Source organism: Ceratotherium simum, chromosome 6, assembly GCF_057802395.1.
Source record: "Ceratotherium simum simum isolate JZ-2026a chromosome 6, ASM5780239v1, whole genome shotgun sequence".
Classification (NCBI taxonomy): domain Eukaryota; kingdom Metazoa; phylum Chordata; class Mammalia; order Perissodactyla; family Rhinocerotidae; genus Ceratotherium; species Ceratotherium simum.
The window spans coordinates 3,721,088-3,740,261 of NC_141905.1; the positions used below are offsets into that span (position 1 = coordinate 3,721,088).

General features: G+C 36.1%; 1 protein-coding gene across 4 annotated transcripts in view; it reads left to right on the plus strand.

The window, feature by feature from the left end:
- Nucleotides 1-19,174, plus strand: part of CCSER2 (coiled-coil serine rich protein 2) — a 187,859-nt gene that overhangs the window by 34,342 nt on the left and 134,343 nt on the right. For all 4 annotated transcript variants that reach the window (XM_087431790.1, XM_087431791.1, XM_087431789.1 and 1 more), the window contains exons 2-3: nucleotides 10,907-12,362; nucleotides 13,772-13,974. In XM_087431790.1, the coding sequence (XP_087287916.1) occupies nucleotides 10,946-12,362; nucleotides 13,772-13,974 (1,620 nt within the window). In that variant the 5' untranslated portion in view covers nucleotides 10,907-10,945. The remainder of the gene's footprint in view (nucleotides 1-10,906; nucleotides 12,363-13,771; nucleotides 13,975-19,174) is intronic.

Sequence of the window (19,174 nt, forward strand, 5' to 3'; positions counted from 1 at the left end):
AAGTCTTTTCGAATTGTTGGTTTCTACAATTCAAATAATACTGGATAACTACCCCGTAGTGGGATAGCTGGGTCATATGGTATTTCTATTTCTAATTTTTTGAGAAATCTCCATACTGTTTTCCATAGTGGCTGCACTGGTTTGTGTTCCCACCAGCAGTGTATGAGGGTTCCCTGTTCTCCACGTCATCTCCAACATTTGTTATTTTTTGTCTCAGTAAGTATAGCCATTTTGACAGATGTAAGGTGATATCACATTGCAGTTTTGATTTGTATTTCACTAATAATTAGTGATGTTGAACATCTTTTCATGTGTCTGTTGGCCATCAGTTTATCTTCTTTGGAAAAATGTTCATATCCTCTACCATTTTTTGATCAGGTGTTTGCTTTTTTATTGTTGAGTTGTGTGAGTTCTTTATATATTTTGGAGATTAACCTCTTGTTGGATATATGATTTGCAAATATTTTGTCCCAGTTGGTGGGTTGTCTTTTCGTTTTGTTCCTGATTTCCTTTGCCCTGCAGAAGCTCTTTAATCTGATGAAGTCCCACTTGTTTATTTTTTCTTTTGTTTCCCTTGTCCGAGTAGACATGGTATTTGAAAAGATCCTTCTAAGACTGACGTCAAAGAGTGTATTGCCTATATTTTCCTCTAGGAGTTTTACGGTTTCAGGTCTTACCTTCAAGTCTTTGACTCATTTTGAGTTAATTTTTGTGTATGGGGAAAGGTAATGTTCTACTTTCATTCTTTTGCATGTGGCTGTCCAGTTTTCCCAAACACCATTTACTGAAGAGACTTTCCTTTCCCCATTGTATGTTCTTAGCACCTTTGTTGAACATTAGCTGTCCGTAGATGTGTGGTTTTTATTTCTGTGCTTTCAATTCTGTTCCATTGATCTGTGTGTCTGTTTTTGTACCAGTACCATGCTGTTTTGATTACTATAGCTTTGTAGTATATTTTGAAGTCAGGGATTGTGATGCCTCCAGCTTTGTTCTTTTTTCTCCAGATTGCTTTAGCAATTCGGGGTCTTTTGTTGCCCCACATGAATTTTAGTATTCTTTGTTCTATTTCTGTGAAGAATATCATTGGGATTCTGATTGGGATTGCATTGAATCTGTATATTGCTTTCGGTAGTATGGACATTTTAACTGTATTTGTTCTTCCAATCCATGTGCATGGAATATCTTTTCATTTCTTTATGTCATCATCGATTTCTTTCAATAATGTCTTATAGTTTTCATTGTATAAGTCTTTCACTTCCTTGGTTTAATTTATTCCTAGATATTTTATTCTTTTTGTTGTGATTGTAAATGGGATTGTATTCTTGAGTTCTCGTTCTGTTAGTTCGTTATTCGAGTATAGAAGTGCAACTGATTTTTGTAAGTTGATTTTGTACCCTGCAACTTTGCTGTAGTTGTTGATTATTTCTAATAGTTTTCTGATGGATTCTTTAGAGTTTTCTGTATATGAAATCATGTCATCTGCAAACAGTGAGAGCGTCACTTCTTCATTGCCTATTTGAACTCCTTTTATTTCTTTTTCTTGCCTAATTGCTCTAGCCAAAACCTCCAGTACTATGTTGAATAAGAGTGGCAAGAGTGGGCACCCTTGTGTTGTTCCTGTTCTCAGAGGGATGGCTTTCAGTTTTTCCCTGTTGAGTATGATGTTGGCTGTGGGTTTGTCATGTATGACCATTATTATGTTGAGGTACTTTCCTTCTATACACATTTTCTTGAGAGTTTTTATCATAAATGGATGTTGGATCTTGTCAGATGCTTTCTCTGCGTCTATTGAGATGATCATGTGGTTTTTGTTCCTCACTTTCTTAATTTGGTGTATCACATTGATTGATTTGTGGATGTTGAACCATCCCTGTGTCCCTGGTATAAATCCCCCTTGATCGTGGTGTATGATCTTTTTATTGTATTGCTGTATTTGGTTTGCCAATATTTTGTTGAGGATTTTTGAATCTGTGTTCATCAGGGATATTGGCCTGTAATTTTCTTTCTTTGTGTTGTCCTTGTCTGGTTTTGGTATCAGGGTGATGTTGGAATAGTTTGAGAAGGATAGGTATTAAGTCTTCTTTGAATGTTTGGTAGACTTCTCCAAGGAAACCATCTGGTCCTGGACTTGTATTTTTTGGGAGGTTTTTGATTACTATTTCAATCTCTTTACTTGTGATTGGTCTATTCAGATTCTCTATTTCTTCTTCGTTTAGTTTTAGAAGGTTGTGTGAAACTAAGAATTCATCCATTTCTTCTAGATTGTCCAATTTGTTGACATGTAGTTTTTCGTAGTATTCTCTTATAATCCTTTGTATTTCTCTTTTTTTCTTAGTGACTCTGGCTAAGGGTTTGTCAGTTTTGTTTATCTTCTCAAAGAACCAGCTCTTTGTTTCATTGATCCTTTCTACTGTTTTTTTTTGTTTGTTTCAATTTCATTTATTTCTGCTCTAATTTTTATTACTTTCCTCCTTCTGCTGACTTTGGGCTTTGTTCTTTTTCTGTTTCTGTTAGGTGTAGTTCAAGATTGCTTATTTGAGATTTTTCTTGTTTGTTAAGGTGGGCCTGTATTGGTATGAATTTCCCTCTTAGGACTGCTTTTGCTGCATCCAATATGAGTTGGTATGGGGTATTTTCATTCTCATTTGTCTCCAGATATTTTTTGATTTCTCCTTTAGTTTCTTCAGTGATCTGTTGGTTGTTCAGTAGCATGTTTTTAATCTCCACATATTTGTCACTTTCCCAGCTTTTTTCTGGTAGTTGATTTCTAGTTTCATAGCATTATGGTCAGAAAAGGTGCTTGATATGATTTCAATCTTCTTTTTTTTTTTTTTTTGCTGAGGAAGACTGGCCCCGAGCCAACATCTGTTGCCAGTCCCCCTCCTTTTTCTCCCCAAAGCACCAGTTGCATGTCATAGTTGCACATCCCTCCAGCTGCTGCATGTGGGATGCTGCCCACATATTTATAAGTGTATGTTTATATATAAGTATATATATTTATAAGTGTTATGTTTTCTTGGTGGAGTGTCCGTTTTATCATTATATACTGCCCCTCTTTTTTTTTTTTTTTTTTTTTTTAAAGATTTTATTTATTTATTTTTTCCCCCCAAAGCCCCAGTAGATAGTTGCGTGTCACAGCTGCACATCCTTCTAGTTGCTGTATGTGGGACGCGGCCTCAGCATGGCCGGAGAAGCAGCGCGTCGGTGCGAGCCCGGGATCCGAACCCGGGTCGCCAGCAGCGGAGCGCGCTCACTTAACCACTAAGCCACGGGGCCGGCCCTATACTGCCCCTCTTTGTCTCATTACCTGTGTTGCCTTGAAGTCTACTTTGTCTGATATAAGTGTGGCAACACTTGCTTTCTTTTGTTTGCCATTAGCTTGCAGTATCGTCTTCCATCCCTTCACTCTGAGCCTGTATTTGTCTTTAGAGCTGAGATGTGTTTCCTGGAGGCAGCATATTGTTGTGTCTTGTGTTTTAATCCATCCTGCCACTCTGTGTCTTTTGATTGGAGAATTAAATCCATTTACATTTAGAGTGATTATTGATATATGAGGGTTTAATGCTGCCATTTTATCACTCATTTTCCAGTTCTGCATTTCCCTTGTTTCTCATCCCATATATTTTGGACTACCAATTCACTTTGGTAGCTCTCTATGATGGTTTTCTTAGTTTTCTCTTTATTTATCATTTGTGTCTCTGTTCTGATTATCTGATTATAGTTACCATGAGGTTTGTGTAAGAAATCTCATAGATGAGATAGTCCATTTTCTGAGGCTTCTTATTTCCTTAGACTAACTCGATTCTTTCCCCTCCCTCTTACCCTTCTAAGTTATTATTGTCACAACTTATCCCATATTGTGTTGTAAATTTGTGGTTAAAATGACGAGATTATATTTATTGTTGACATTTTCCTTCCCTTGATGTTTAATGTTATAATTAAGTGTTTGCTAACCTGTTCTGATAGAGAGCTGCAATTTTCTGGTTTTATCTACCTATTTATCTCTTTGCTTCAAGGCTTTGTAACCCCTTTCTTTTTCTTTTTTTTCAGGTGTGAGGGCCTTCTTGAGTATTTCTTGTAGAGGGGGTCTTTTGGCCACAAACTCCCTTTGCTTTTGTTTATGTGGGAAAGTTTTTATTTCTCCATCAAATCTGAAGCATATTTTTGCTGGATAGAGGATTCTTGGCTGAAAGCTTTTGTCTTTCAGAATTTTGAATATATCATTCCATTCTCTCCTAGCCTTTAAGATTTCTGCTGAAAGCCTGATAGGGGTTCCTTAGTAGGTTATTTTCTTCTGCCTTGCTGCCCTTAATATTTTTTCTTTGTCGTTGACTATTGCCAGCTTTACTACTATATGCCTTGTAGAAGCTCTTTTTACGTTGATACAGCGACAGGTTGTATTAGCTTTTTTTGCTTCTATTTCCAGCTCCTACCCCAGGTTTTGGGAAGTTCTCAGCTATTATTTCTTTGAACAAGCTTTCTGCTCCATTGTCCTTCTCTACTCCCTCTGGAATACCTATAATCCTTATGTTGCTTTTCCTACTTGAGTAGGATATTTCTCGGAGAATTTCTTCATTTCTTTTTAGTTTTAGTTCTCTCTCCTCCTCCATCTGAAGCATTTCTGTCCTCCAGACTGCTGATTCTCTTCTCCATAATACCAGTTCCATTATTCAGGGAGTCCGGAATTTTCTTTATCTCCTCCATTGTGTTTTTTGTCTCCAACATTTCTGATTCATTTTTCTTTAGAGTTTCAATCTCTTTTGTGAAGAAGTTCCTGATTTCATTGAACTGTCTATCTGTATTTTCTTGTAACTCATTGAGTTTTTTTTATGATAGCTGAATTTGAATTCTCTGTCATTTAGATTATAAATTTCTGTGCTTTCAGGATTGGTTTCTGGGTGCTTGTCACTTTCCTTCTGGTCTGGAGTATTAATATATTTTTTCATACTGTTTGATGCCATGGATTTGTGCCTTTACATAGTGATAGTATCTGGTTGCATAGTCCATCTGCCACCACTGATTGGGGGTCAAGAGCTGTGTATTCTGAGCCTGCCATGACTGGGGCTCACTCGCTCACAGCTGCGGCTTTTCTATTGTACGTGTGGGTGCTTTGGCTGACAGGCTGAGCTGGGCAACAGGCGGGGGGAGGGGTGCTTTCTTTTGCCGGTGCGATCCTGGGGACGTTCTTGCTCTGCCTTTGCTGTCTGCTCTCCTGTGGTGCTGGCTTGATGAAGACACCCCTGCAATAGCTTAGTCACATCTGTGTGGGCCTTTCCCGCATGCAGTGAGGGAACTTCGAGAGTGAAGGTGTTCCCATGGAAGGCTGCCCCTCGCCCTCGGCTCTCAGAGCCCTGGGTCGCTGCCGTTGCGGGAGGGAGAAAAGATCCCCTCACCTCCTTCCACTTCCTCTGGTGGGTCCAGCACTTCCACCTTCAGGCATATGGATGCATGGGTCTCTCAGATGTCTTTTGTGTTGTGTGAATGTCCTCTGTTGGTATATGAATGTCCTTTTCATTGTATCTTATTGGGGAGAGTCAAAGGGAAGAGCTCACTCTGCCATGATGCTGACGTCACTCTAAATGGTTTTTATTTTTAAATTGCAGTTTTTTAATTAAAGCCTTTTAATTGTCAAAAACAATGTCATATTTAAAATATTTAAACAATAATGATTTAAAGGTAAAAAGAAGTCTTCTGTTCACCTAATTCTCACTTCCCTAATGGTAACTACTATTAACTGTTTGTTGTGTTTAAATATATATGTGCACATGCATCTTTATGTGTTATCTGTCTATCTATCTATCTATCTATCTATCATCTATAGTGTTACTTTTATGAAAATGGCATCCAGTGTACAATTTCTCAAAATAGCAAAAATGAACACATTCATTTATGTGTCCCAAAGATATAGTCTTTCTGTGGCATACAATAACAGGAAGCAAAAGTATATAAACTTGAAATTATACTTGGTAATTAATGTTTTAGTATTCTGTCTTACTTAGAAGTCATCTAGCCAGCCAAGGATTATCCATTAATTAATTCAATTTAACATTAGTCCTAGGTTTTAAGTTACCTCTAAAGTTCTTGGAAATTATCTGTAAGCTGACATACTATAAAACATTATTACTATTTAAATAAAAAGTTTGTCAGAATAATCATTCAATTTAAACATAGGTTTACATTTTCATAATATACATTGTCTATCAGTAACATTGGCTTATTTGATCAGTACACCTATATATATACATATATATATATTTTTTTTGTGTGTGTGTGAGGAAGATCAGCCCTGAGCTAACATCTATGCCAATCCAACTCTTTTTGCTGAGAAAGACCAGCCCTGAGCTCACATCTATTGCCAATCCTCCTCCTTTTTTTTTTTTTTTTCCCTTTTTCTCCCTAAAGCCCCAGTAGATGGTTGTATGTCATAGTTGCACATCTTTCTAGTTGCTGTATGTGGGACACCGCCTCAGCATGACTGGACAAGCAGTGCGTCGGTGCACGCCCGGGAGCCGAACCCAGGCGGCCAGTAACGAAGCGCGCGCACTTAACCGCTAAGCCACGGGGCTGGCCCTGCCTATATATGTTTTAGAAAAGTTACTGTAATGGAATAAAAATGTATGCTTATGCTTAACACTGATAAAAAATCAGAAGACAAACTTATTAAACTAATTTTGTTTGCCATTTACCTTAGTTATGTGAACTTGGTTCTTAAAACCTTTCTGAGTTAGTTTCTGTAGAAATAATTTTAAAAAGTATAACACATTTAAAATGTTAGATGATCAATTTACTTATTTTCTGGGAATTTGGGTAATATTCAGCTTATATAAATGCATGTTTATCTCTATAAGCCAATCGTAACAGAACTGCTCCGAGATGCTTCACAATCCAATTTATTAATACCCTCTAGAGGTAGGAAAGCATTATGTACTCACAATGAGAAGTAAAGACCATTTTGAATTGCAGACACATAGCCACACAGATACTGAGAGAGCTTATCATTTCCAATTCTAAATTTTAGCCATGGCTACAGAAACGTAAAACCTGACCTGTCCAGATCCCAAAGAGCTATTCTCCTTCCTGGTCAGCATGAAATTCTTAATTGATTTGAGCCCAAAACAGGTAAACAAAAGAGATGACTAATGAATCAGATTCTCCTTTTTCTCTCACCCAACACAGAATAGATCTGTATAAATTATTCATTTGTTTACAGAGATCACTGAATGGCAGTCCATAAAATCAAATTATCAATTGTTGTTATCACCACTGGGGAAGAAGTTAATGGCTGTAAATAAACTAAAAACAAAAACAAAACAAAATTAGAAGAGAGGAAAGTTAAAATAGACAAAGTTAGCAAAATTCTGTTGCTGTTCTCATTTCACTTCTGGGAGACAGGAAAGACATGTCTGGGCTTAAGCTGCCTGTGAGATGTACCACTCTGGCAAAGGATTACCCAGCTGTGTCTGTCTGGTGCATACACTGGGTCTCTTGGAATCTCCAAAACTTTTAAAGGATAAATTTTAGAAGAGAATAAAATCATGACTCCCATTCAGATATCAAATGAACACATGTTAAATATTTTATAAATTGTCAATGAGAGAGTCAGAGAGATGTTACAGCTACTTCAAAGAAGAATGCAAAGAACAGGTACATTTATAGATCAGGAATATTGAAGTGAATTTGCAAATGGATACAAAGCTGGCTTCTTCCACAGTGGCGGAGGGAAGTCAGCTGAACTGGACAGAATTTATTTGCATGTCTGTAGACAAGAATTGTTTGCATCACCATTAGTTTTCTACGTGTTAACCTCTGTCTTTACAGTGTTGTAAAATAGCTGAATGGTAATTCCTGTAGATTAAATTATCCCTAGAGGCTCCAGCATTTCATTGGAAGGATATCCAGAAATCTCTTTAGCTTATTGCAAAGTCTTAAATTTTCTTTACAAAGTGTTTTTTTTCCTGCTTGCATTCCTGGAGAGTTATTTCTTTATCCTTGATGTTTATTAACTTAACCTTGATATGTATTTGGATCTATGGTTGAGTTTTTTTTTTTCGTACCATTCTGTAGATTTATTTTTTCTCCTTTATTTTAGGGATATTTTCTATTATGTGTGCCTGCTTTTTCTCTTCTAGTTGTTTAGTTATTCTACTTCAGAGATATTAATTATCTTTCTGTTCAATCTCTGTCTTACATCTTCTATCTAATTGCTTTGATATCTTTGTTTTTTTTCCTCCTCAGTACTCAGGTTATCTCAAGATTTTTCTCCTTCTCATTAGTTTGGTTTTCAGTCTTTGATTCTTTTTCATGCTCTTTTCAAATTCAGTGTTCTTCTTAATTGGTTTCCATAACTTTTCAATTTACCTGTTTTGTCTTTTTTTTTGGTAAGGAAGATTGGCCCTGAGCTAACATCTGTTGCCAATCCTCTTCTTTTTGCTTGAGGAAGATTGTCACTGAGCTAACATCTGTGCCAGTCCTCCTCTATTTTGCATGTGGAACACTGCCAAAGCGTGGCTTGATGAGCAGTGTGCAGGTCTGCACCTGGGATTTGAACCCGCGAACCCCGGGCCATGGAAGCAGAATGCACAAACTTAACCACTACACCACCAGGCCAGCCTCACTGTTTTGTCTTTTTATCTTTGAGCTTTTATTTTATTAAATATATGTTCTTATTAGGTTGTTCTTTGTTACAACGAACTCACTGGAGATTTCCTTATTTTCCTCGCATTATGTTTTCTTTCAGAATAGGTTCTTCCTTGTTTTGTGTGCTATAGTCGTTGCAGGCATGCACTGCATAATGCCGTTTCATCAGTGCCCGACCGCATATATGATGGTGGGCCCATAAGATTAGTACCGTACAGCTTAGGTGTGTAGTAGGGTGTGCTGTCTAGGTTTGTGTCAGTACACTCTATGATGTTCACACAACGATAAAATTGCCTAACGATGCATTTCTCAGAATATATCCCCATTGTTAAGGGATGCATGACTGTATTTGTTTCTCCCCTTCCTTTCACTCCCTTGTTTACAGTTGTAGGATCGTTTCTTTTTGTCTTGCTAGGTAAAGACTTGGATAGCTAGGTCAAGACTTTGTATTTGCCTTGATAGAACATAGGTGAATTCTTTCCCACACTTTTCCCACCTTAGTTGTGACTGTCTCCTCCTTTTACTGTAGCCCATCAGTACACCTTTTGAGCAGTGTGTTATTCTCTGCTTCTCTGTAGTTGAAGGGTATAAGATGGTGGTGGTGGGAGGACTGTTCTAGAGTCCCAGGCTCTCCTCTCTCCTTAGGTTTTAAGTGTCCTGTCCTGGTCCATCCTGCTGAGGGTGTAGTATATTTTTAGGGGCTTCAGACCCTTCCCTTAACTCAGAATAGTGCCTTGGAAGTCGACAGGTTCTGGTGGCTACTCTGCCTCAGCTGAGGTTTCAAAGCTTCTGTGCTATAGATGTTTTCTTGGACTTTTCTAGGGTGTGGCAAATCAGATCTTTTTATCGAAACTTGAGAATGTTTGTTAAAATTTTCAAGTTTTCTTAACTCACATATTTTTCGCATTAGTGCTTCCAGGCAGTATAATCAGGCTAGGAGCCAGACCACACCATACAGAATCTTTTTCTGGCCACTACTTTTTAAAGTTCAGAGGTTCTTAGTTTAAATGGTTTCTTGTTTGACTGCAGCTGATGAGTTTTGGCTAAAAAACTGTGCACACACACACACATATATGTATATATACACTGTCCCTTTTATTAGTTGTTGGGGACAGGAAGTTCTGTAATTTTGCTTCACTCCATCTTTACTTGCAAGTCTATATGAGTTCCTAAATATTTACTTTTGACATAAGTAATAACACATATGTACTCTCGAAATTTTTAATTCTTAAGGTCAGGGATGGCTTGGAATCAATTTTTTTTTAATTAAAAAAATAAACCCAACAAATTGAAGACAGTGTCATAAGATACATAATATTAGAAAACATAAATGGCCCTAAGGCATGTCTTTTCTGTTATTTGCATTTTGCTCTCGTTTGTGCTTTTACTGAATTTTTATATAGTTGCAGTGAGCGTGTAGTGACCATACCATATTATATTTCTGCTAATGTTAGCACAAACTTTTTAGTATTTCTATATCATCTTCGTAATCTCATCCTGACATGTCATAATTTGTTGAAGAGTTACTCAAATAGAGGACACTAGTTGTTTCTAGTTCTATGCTTTTATGTGTATATTGAACCTTTTTGTGTTTGTTGTTTTGTATTACCTTTAAAATAAATTTGAGAGGTTGAAATTGATGGACTAATCAACTTTATTAAATTATTATACTTCTCACCCTGGCATGTACTCTAGTGTCTGTTTATATTACTGGATGGAAATTCTTTTGAGATATTGCTTCAAATGACAGCTGATATCTCAGCCCTTAATGCCAGAAGAATTGTTTTGGTGCTATTGTATTCTTTACCTACACCTTTCTGTTGACTTGAATAGTGAAAGTTTTAAAAATTTATTCCAGTTTTTATACAATCATGTGTGCTTTAAAAAAAAGAAACAAATTCACATGTTCTTGTTTTTTAAAGAGATATATTACCCAAAGTGAAAAAATAATTTGGGTTGGAAATTGAAAGCTGTGCTGTAGAGGTGTTATTTTTTTATGCAATCAAATTTGGTAGTCTAATTTCTGGATTTTGCTATTCTCATTCATAGCCCAAGTTTATAAACGTGTTATAAAAATGTTATTTTCTTCTAACCTGAAGTTATTAATTTAATTAGTGCTTTCAATATTTATTAAGAGTTCTGTAGGAATCATGACTAGCTTTTGGGATTTGCTGCATTTCATTGTATAAGAATATGCATTCATATTATGTAATAATCCATGTAATTATCCTTATTTAGGAGTGTTTAATCTACTTTTTTGTCTCCTCAGATTCTGTCAAATTTTAAGAACAAATGCACCTTATAGCTCATGGAAGAAAAAACACAAATCAAGACATTTTTGGGTTCCAAGTTGCCAAAGTATGGAACAAAATCTGTAAGAAGTACACTGCAGCCAATGCCAAATGGGACACCTGTTAATTTATTGGGAACTTCCAAGAATGGCAATGTCAAAAGTTACATCAAAAATAATGGCTCTGATTGTCTGTTATCCCATTCATTTAACTGGAGAACGGCAAATAAATACCAGCTTAGTGCACAGAGTGCTGAAGAGCCTAACAGTACTCAAAGTTCACATGATAAAGTAATTGATCCTGAGAAACAAGCACCTACTCAAGGAATGTTTGATAAAAATGGGATAAAGGAAGGTTTGAAAAGTGTTTCTTTACTCACATCAAAGTTAGCAAAGCCGTCCACTATGTTTGTGTCATCTACAGAGGAGTTAAACCAAAAGACTTTGTCTGGAACATCTAATTTGGGTAAATTCACCAAAGGCAAATTATTGGGAAGGACTTCATATTCTTCAATCAGTGCACCAAAATCGCAGTTGAATGGATTTTATGGAAACCGATCAGGTGGTAGCATACAAAGGCCTAGAGCAAACTCCTGTGCCACCAGAAGCAGTTCTGGAGAAAGCTTAGCACAATCCCTAGACAACATTAAGTCTGTTACTTGTGAAAAAATGGTAAGGTCACAAAGTTTTTCACATTCCATTCAGAATTCATTCCTTCCATCGTCATCTATAACCAGATCACATTCCTTCAATAGAGCTGCAGATCTTACAAAGCCTTATCAGAACCAACAGCTACCCATTAGAGTGCCTCTGAGGTCAAGTATGCTAACAAGAAATTCCCGGCAGTCAGAAGTACTCAATGCGAATGAACATTTAGGGTATGGATTTAATAGGCCTTACGCTGCTGCTGGAAAGAAGTTGGCTTTACCAAATGTCCCAGGTGTAACTTCCACTTTGGGTTATAGGATGGTTCCTCCCTCTCTACTGAAATCTAGCCGACCTCCATTTTCTGGGACTATCACAGTTGATGGTAATAAAAATTCACCTGCTGATGCATGTGTAGAGGAAGATGCTGCACTTTTGGCTAAGGACAGAGCTACTGATAAGGACCAAGAACTAATTGAAAATGATAGTTACAGAACAGAAAATGACCAGACCATGAAGCATGATGCTAAAACTAGATTCCTGAGTGATGATGTGGATGACATTTCCTTGTCTTCTTTGTCATCTTCTGATAAGAATGATTTAAGTGAAGACTTTAGTGATGATTTTATAGATATAGAAGACTCCAACCGAACTAGAATAACTCCAGAGGAAATTGCTCTCAAAGAAGAAAAGCATGAAAATGTACCACCAAAGGATATATTTGATTCCCCCAAGGAAAATGAAAAATCCTTCAGTAAAACTGATGAGTGGATAGATATAAGTGTCTCTGGTAAATATTAATATCCTTAAGTTTGTTTGCTTTCTCCTAGATAATATAACTGAACTTACATTTAGGATTATTATCTGATTAATTCCAAGACACTATCAATTACATGGAGGGATGGGTCTAGATAAAATTGGAGTGGGGCAGCCTTTTTCTTCCTTGTATCTTTTGTTCCCTGTCCTGTTTTTCACTCTAAAACATCGTCAGTAAAAATGCTCTTCCCCTAAAGTATCTTACCTTTGTTCTTTTTTGTCATACACAGGCCTATTCCTAGTTGCTTCAAAATTATTTTTTCCCCACTTTCCCCAACCAATGGCATGCCATTTTAAACCATCTGTTCCCTTAGGGTAGTAGATCATTGCAATTTGTTAAGAGTAAAGGTGTACCAAAGGGTAAATGAGCTAATATAGGTTATGTCCAAACTAATGAATTTTTTTATTCTAGAAAATTTTCATTTTCTTAAGGGAGGACTTAGATTTCTTGTTTAGCAAACTTTATAGTTATGCTTTCAGAGGAGCTTTATGTATTTTTTTAATTGAGGAAACTGAGATAGCACCTGTTAGACATTTCCTCTTATACTTGGTTATCCTGGCACTAAATGCTGGAGAAAATGTATCTGTGTGCCCAGATAGCCTGAAAAAAAGAACAGACTGAAGGGATTGGGTGTAGGTGTGTGGTCTGGTCAGGAGACTAGGCCGTACATAGAGATGTGCATAAGCTCTTGACTCTCTGAGGGTCTGCTAGTCAGGAGCAACTGCCAGGACAAGTTTTTTCTTTATAAAGGAGGCAACTGTGAGGTTAAATGAAATACACAGAGTAAGGAGCGTCCTGGCCAGTGCTTAAAAGTAAATATCTTATGGGGCTGGCTCAGTGGTGTAGTGGTGAAGTTCGAGCACTCCGCTGCAGTGGCCTGGGGTTTGCTGGTTCATATCCAGGGCATGGTCTGGCACACTGCTCATGAAGCGAGGCTGTGTCGGCATCCCATATACAAAATAGAGGAAGATGGGCCGGGATGTTGGCTCAGAGCCAATGTTCCTCAGCAAAAAGAGGAAGATTGGCAACAGATGTTAGCTTAGGGCCAATCTTCCTCACCAAAAAAAAAAACTAAATATCTTAGGAAATATTAACAGAATATGAGACTTTATTCACATTTCTAGAAATGTTGCAAAGTGAAACATGGCTCAGTGAATTTTCTTCATGTTTATTGGGAAACATTTCAGTAGGTTATTTTTAAGATTTTTGCCTCTTGATTTTTTTTATTGTTTAGGATTTAGAAAATGCTACAGTTACGAATGCTTTTTTTGGCCAACTTTTTTGCTGTAATATATTATTAGAGCTTATATTTTTAGAACCTATGAAATAATTATATTTTTGTGAATTAATAACTTTTTTTTCCTCTCTTTTTAAAAAATCAGTTGAAGACAGGAGTGAATGTAGAAAACATGCTTCTGGGAATAGCTTGATTTCACCAGATACAGATTACAGAGCTGGTTCTTCATTTGAACTCTCTCCGTCTGATAGCTCTGATGGAACATACATGTGGGATGAAGAGGGCTTGGAGCCCATTGGAAATGTCCATCCAGTTGGGAGCTATGAATCCTCTGAAGTGAACAGCATAGTATGTATGGATTTATATACGCTTTTGGAACATTTTCTTTACCTTACTGTAGAGAGACTTGTGATATTGGTTGGATTTTTTAAGTTTATGAATTAACTCTCCTAGTTTGAGAAATGAGAATTCCTATCTGTTAAGGGCCTATAAAACATCTGCTCTTAATACATAATAAAGCATATATTTGTGTCATGTGACACTTGAGTTGAATATAATCTCATACACACATATTCGTAATACATACATATATACATACTGTATTGTTCAGGTTAAGCTCAAAATGGTTCTCAAAGTGGAGGAAGAGGGCATGTCTGGATACATTTTTGGTTGTCAAATTTAGGGGTGCTATTGGCAACTAGTGGATAGACCCCTGGGATGCTGCTTAACATCTTGCAATGCACAGGACAGCACCCACAACAAAGAATTATCCAGCCCAAGATGTCATTAGTGCCGTTGTTGAGAAACCCTGGACTAAGCTGTGCTGAGATAACGTTCAGGTTCCAACTCTCAGTGGCTTAACACAATAAAAGTTTATATTTTACTCTTACAAAGTCTATTGCAGATCTGGACAACTCTCTAGGGCAACTGTCTTCAGTGTTCTAAGCTGCTTTGATCTTAGAACTTCACCACCTCCCTTTGAGGCCCAGTCTTGTCCCTGTGATATAGGAAGAGAGTGCCGGAGGGCCTCACGCACACAGTTACTTGCTTTGACCTGCAAATGGCACAGGGCAGTTTCATTCACAGCCAGTTGACCTGAACTAATCTTATCTACTAAGTGGGCAGGAAGTGTAGTTTTCCTGCGAGGGAACCAGATGTGCGTGACCACTAGAAGACCTACTAAGTATTTGTACGTGCATATTTTAAGAAACATTGCAGGTAATATGAATAATATGCCATGTGAATAAGCGTAGTTGATGTGCTTAAAGTGACTCATTGTGATTACTTAGTATACAAAATACGATTTTCCAGTAGTTGTATGGGAAAATTGGTAGTCTGTTATTTCCAGGTGGATTTCAGGCAATGTAATTTTCTACGCTCATATAAACCTGTGACTTGGAAAAAATAAACATCACTACTAGAGGCTTGTTGAGTTGCACTAACAGAGAGAGGAGACACATTTAATTTAGAGAGAGTGTCTCTGTCTCATTAGAGAAAGGAAGTTCAGAAAAGATTGCAGTTTGAGGCCTTATGTGCTCTCTTCCTGGGACTTTTAAGCCAATATGGTTGAAGTGGAAATGAACATTGTGTCCAGCAGATGGCAGCAGTAAGCTAGTTGGTACCTAACATTTTTCAGAGGTTCACCATTTTCAGGTCACTGTTCCTGTAACTTGATGACAAAACAGCCTATAAAAGAGTTCAGTATGCACCTGGGTTCACTATTAGTCTTCAAGATTCATGAGTTTCTTCGTTGATCCTTAGGCTTGTGCATATGGGATGGGAAGCAACAAAAGTGTTCATTCTGTGCTTTGGAACAAGGTGGTGTCTCTGTGTCTTTTTTTTCTGATCTAAGAGGAGGACAGTCTGAGAAAAGGATGGAGAATTAATGCCAAAAGTTGAAGAGTGTGTTAAGGTCTGTGATAGTGGATTTACCATTTTTGCTATGAAATTCTATCAGTTTTTTGCTTTTTATATTTTAAGTTTATTTTCTTAGGCGTGTACCTGTTTAGAATTGTTTTCTTGGTGAATTGAATTTATAGTTATTATTTAATGATCCTCTCTATCCCTCATTATGCTTTTTGTCTTAAGGCCCTTTTATTCAGACATTAGTATATTTTATCAGTTTTAGTTATATATTTTCCATCCTTTTACTGTCAGCCTTTTTTGACATATAGCAAATAGATTATTATTTTTAAAAAGTGCATTCTGTCTTTTTAACTGGTGAGTTTAGTCCTTTATGTTTGCATTTATTGATATACTTGGACTTCACTCTGCCATCTTATTATTTTTATTTAAATTGTCTCACTTTTTTCTGTTTCTTCTTTTTCTAAAGTAGTTTAAATTAGTATCTAACTTAACCCAAAAAGAACTTCAGTGTGTTCTCATTTTTCTTGGTCCCTCCATTGCCTCTCACCAGAGACATTTCCTGACACTGTGTTGTCCGCCCCACCCCCCATGTCCTTTACAACAGTGCTCATTCCAGTCCAGGTCCAAGATAGGGAGCTTTCACTAGATTATAAGTCAACTGTGTCACTACTGACACAGTTTAATTCAATCCACTAGTTTGGCTGACATCATTTTCATAGCAAGACCTTCTCTTTGAGGTAAGCAGTGTGTTTATATACATTCTGGTGCAAGCCCCTTATCTTGTTGTGGACCCTAACAGTTTGTGGACAGACTACTTTGCATAGCACTTGTCTAGAATTTAGGCTTTTTGTTTAAATACTAACAGTGTTTTGTTGAGGTATAATTTAAATACAATAAAATGCACAAATCTTTTGCATACTGCACAGGGAATTTTGAAAATGTGTATACTTGTTTAACAGTCATCCATATTATGATATGGAATATTTCCATCACCTCAAAATGTTTCCTGTGCTTTTCAGTCATTCTTTCACCCTCTGACCCAGAGGCTCAATCATTGTTCTGATTTCCATCACTGTAAATTAGTTTTGCATATTCTTAACTCCATATAAATAAAACTATATATATGCTATTTTATGTATGGCTTCTTTGAATCAATGTTATGTATTTGTTAGTTGTAGTTTATTCATTCTTCTTGTTATATAATATATCTTTATGTGAATATGCTACAACTTATTTTATCCTGCTATTGATGGGTGTTTAGGTTGTTTCCAGTTTTTGGCTACTGCTACTGCTGTGAAGATTTTGCTACATGTTTTTTGGTGAACATTTATGCATTTCTCGTGGTAAAACATGTAGGAGAGGAATCCTTGGATTATAAATATACTTCTGTATATAGTTTTAGATGCTTTCAGTTTTCCAAAGTGGTTGTACCAGTTTACACTCCCACTGCAGTAAATGAGCATTCCAGGAATGCCACTTTCTAGTCAACACTTGGTGTTGTCTGTCTTTTTGTGTTTTTGCTCTTCTGGTGGAGGTACAGTAGTTTGCACTGAGATTTTTGTCTTGTGTCTTATGATAACTGCTTGTTAAACACCTTCACATAGGTTTATTTGCCATTAGGATATCTTCTTTTGTAAAGTGCCTATTATTGGGCTGTATGTATTTTTTCTTATTGGTTTGTAAAAATCCTTCATATATTTTGGATATAAATTTTTTATGTATATACATACACACAGACATATATACACATGTACATATATGTGTATATATTTTATATATATGGGTTGCTTTTTAAATCTCTTAATAGTGCCTTTTGACAAATATAAGTTAACAATTTTACTATAGTCCAATATACTATTTTTTTCTTTATTGTTAGCACTTTTTTGATCTGTGTGAAATTTTTATCTACCCTGAAGTCATGAAGATATGTTCTAGTGGTTTCTTTTAAAAGCTTTGTTTTTTAACTTTTCACATTTAGATCTACAAGCCATCTGGAAATTATTTTAGTGCATGATATAAGGTAGAGGTCAAGATTAATTTTATTCTTTTTTGGAAAAGTCATCTTTCCCCTACTCTACCACAGGGTTATCTTTGTCATAAATCAGTGACTGTATCTATGTATTTCTTGACTCTTTTTTAGTTCATTGGTCTCTTTGTTTATCCTTGTGTCAGTGCTACAATGTTTGAATTACTGTAGCTTTAAAATAAGTACTGATTGCCCTAGCTTGCCATTTGTAACCTATTTAAATATTAGAATGAACTTGTCAGTTTCGACAAAGAACCTGCAGAGGTTTTGAATGGGATTGCACTAAATTTATAGATTAATTTGGGGAGAATTTACTATGGTGAGTCTTCCAGTTTCTGAATATGGTATGTTTCTACATTTGTTTGAGTCTTTAGAGATATTTCTTGCTAATGTTTTGTACTTTTCTATAAAATTTTATACATACACATACATATACATATATGCTTTATTTTTAGGTATTTGATTTTGTTGCTATAAATAAATTTGATTTTGTTGCTATAAATAAAAAAGAACTTTTAAGATTTTATTTTCTAAGTTTTTTTAATATATACAAATATACTTGATTTTTGTATTTTGACTTGTTTTTCCAATGACCTTGGTAAATTCACCTACTAGTTCTAATAATTTGCCTGTGAATGTTTTTGGAGTTTCTGCATATACTGTACAATGTTGCCATTTGCAAAGTCTGTCCCCCTACCTTCCCCTTTATTGCGTTGGTTAGGACCCGCAACATAATGCTGAATTGAATGGTGAACAGAATTTCAGGAAAGTATTAATAGTTCACCATTAAAGTGTGTGTGTATGTGTGTGTCTGTGTGTGTATGTGTGTGCATTAAAGTTTCTGTGTGTGTGTGTGTGTGTTGGGGGGCCGGGTTGTAGATATCTTTCATCAAATTAAGAAGTTCCCTTTTATTTCATTTGCTGAATTTTTGTTGTGAGTGAATGTTAGTTTTTACCAAATACTTTCTCTACATCTATTGAAAGGATCAAATTATTATTATTTTTTCTGTTAGTGTGGTAGATTGCATTTCTTGATTTTCAAATGTTAAACTACCTTTCCATTCCTGCAATAAATTCATTTGGTTGTGATGTATTATCCTTTTCAATGTTGTTAGACTCGATTTCCTAATAGTTTATTCAGGTTTTTTGCATTTATGTTCGTGAGCAAGATTGCTCTGCAATTTCTCTCTCTTTTTTTTTTTTTTGGTATTCTTGTCATGTTTTGGTATCAAGGTTATGCTGGCTTTATAAATGAATTGAGAAGTGTTTCCTTTTTTTCCTTGCCCTTTGAAAAAGTTTATGTACAATTGATGTTACTTCTTCCTGAAATGTTTCAAGAATTCACCAATGAAACCTTTTGGACCTGGAGTTTTCTTTGTGAGAAGGATTTTAATAACAGATTTGATTTTTAAAATAGATATTGGCCCATTAAGATTTATATGTATATTTCTTCTTGTGTTGGTTTTTGAGAATTTATTTCACCTATGTTGTCATTTGTTGGTGAAAGTTATTCAGGATTATCTTATTTTTTTAACATCTTTGTGGTCTTGTAGTGATGTTCACTTTTTCATTCCTGTTATTGGTAATTGGTGTTTCCTGTCTGTTTCTTCATTTCAAAGAACCAAATTTGGGCTTTGATGATTTTTCTCTATTGTT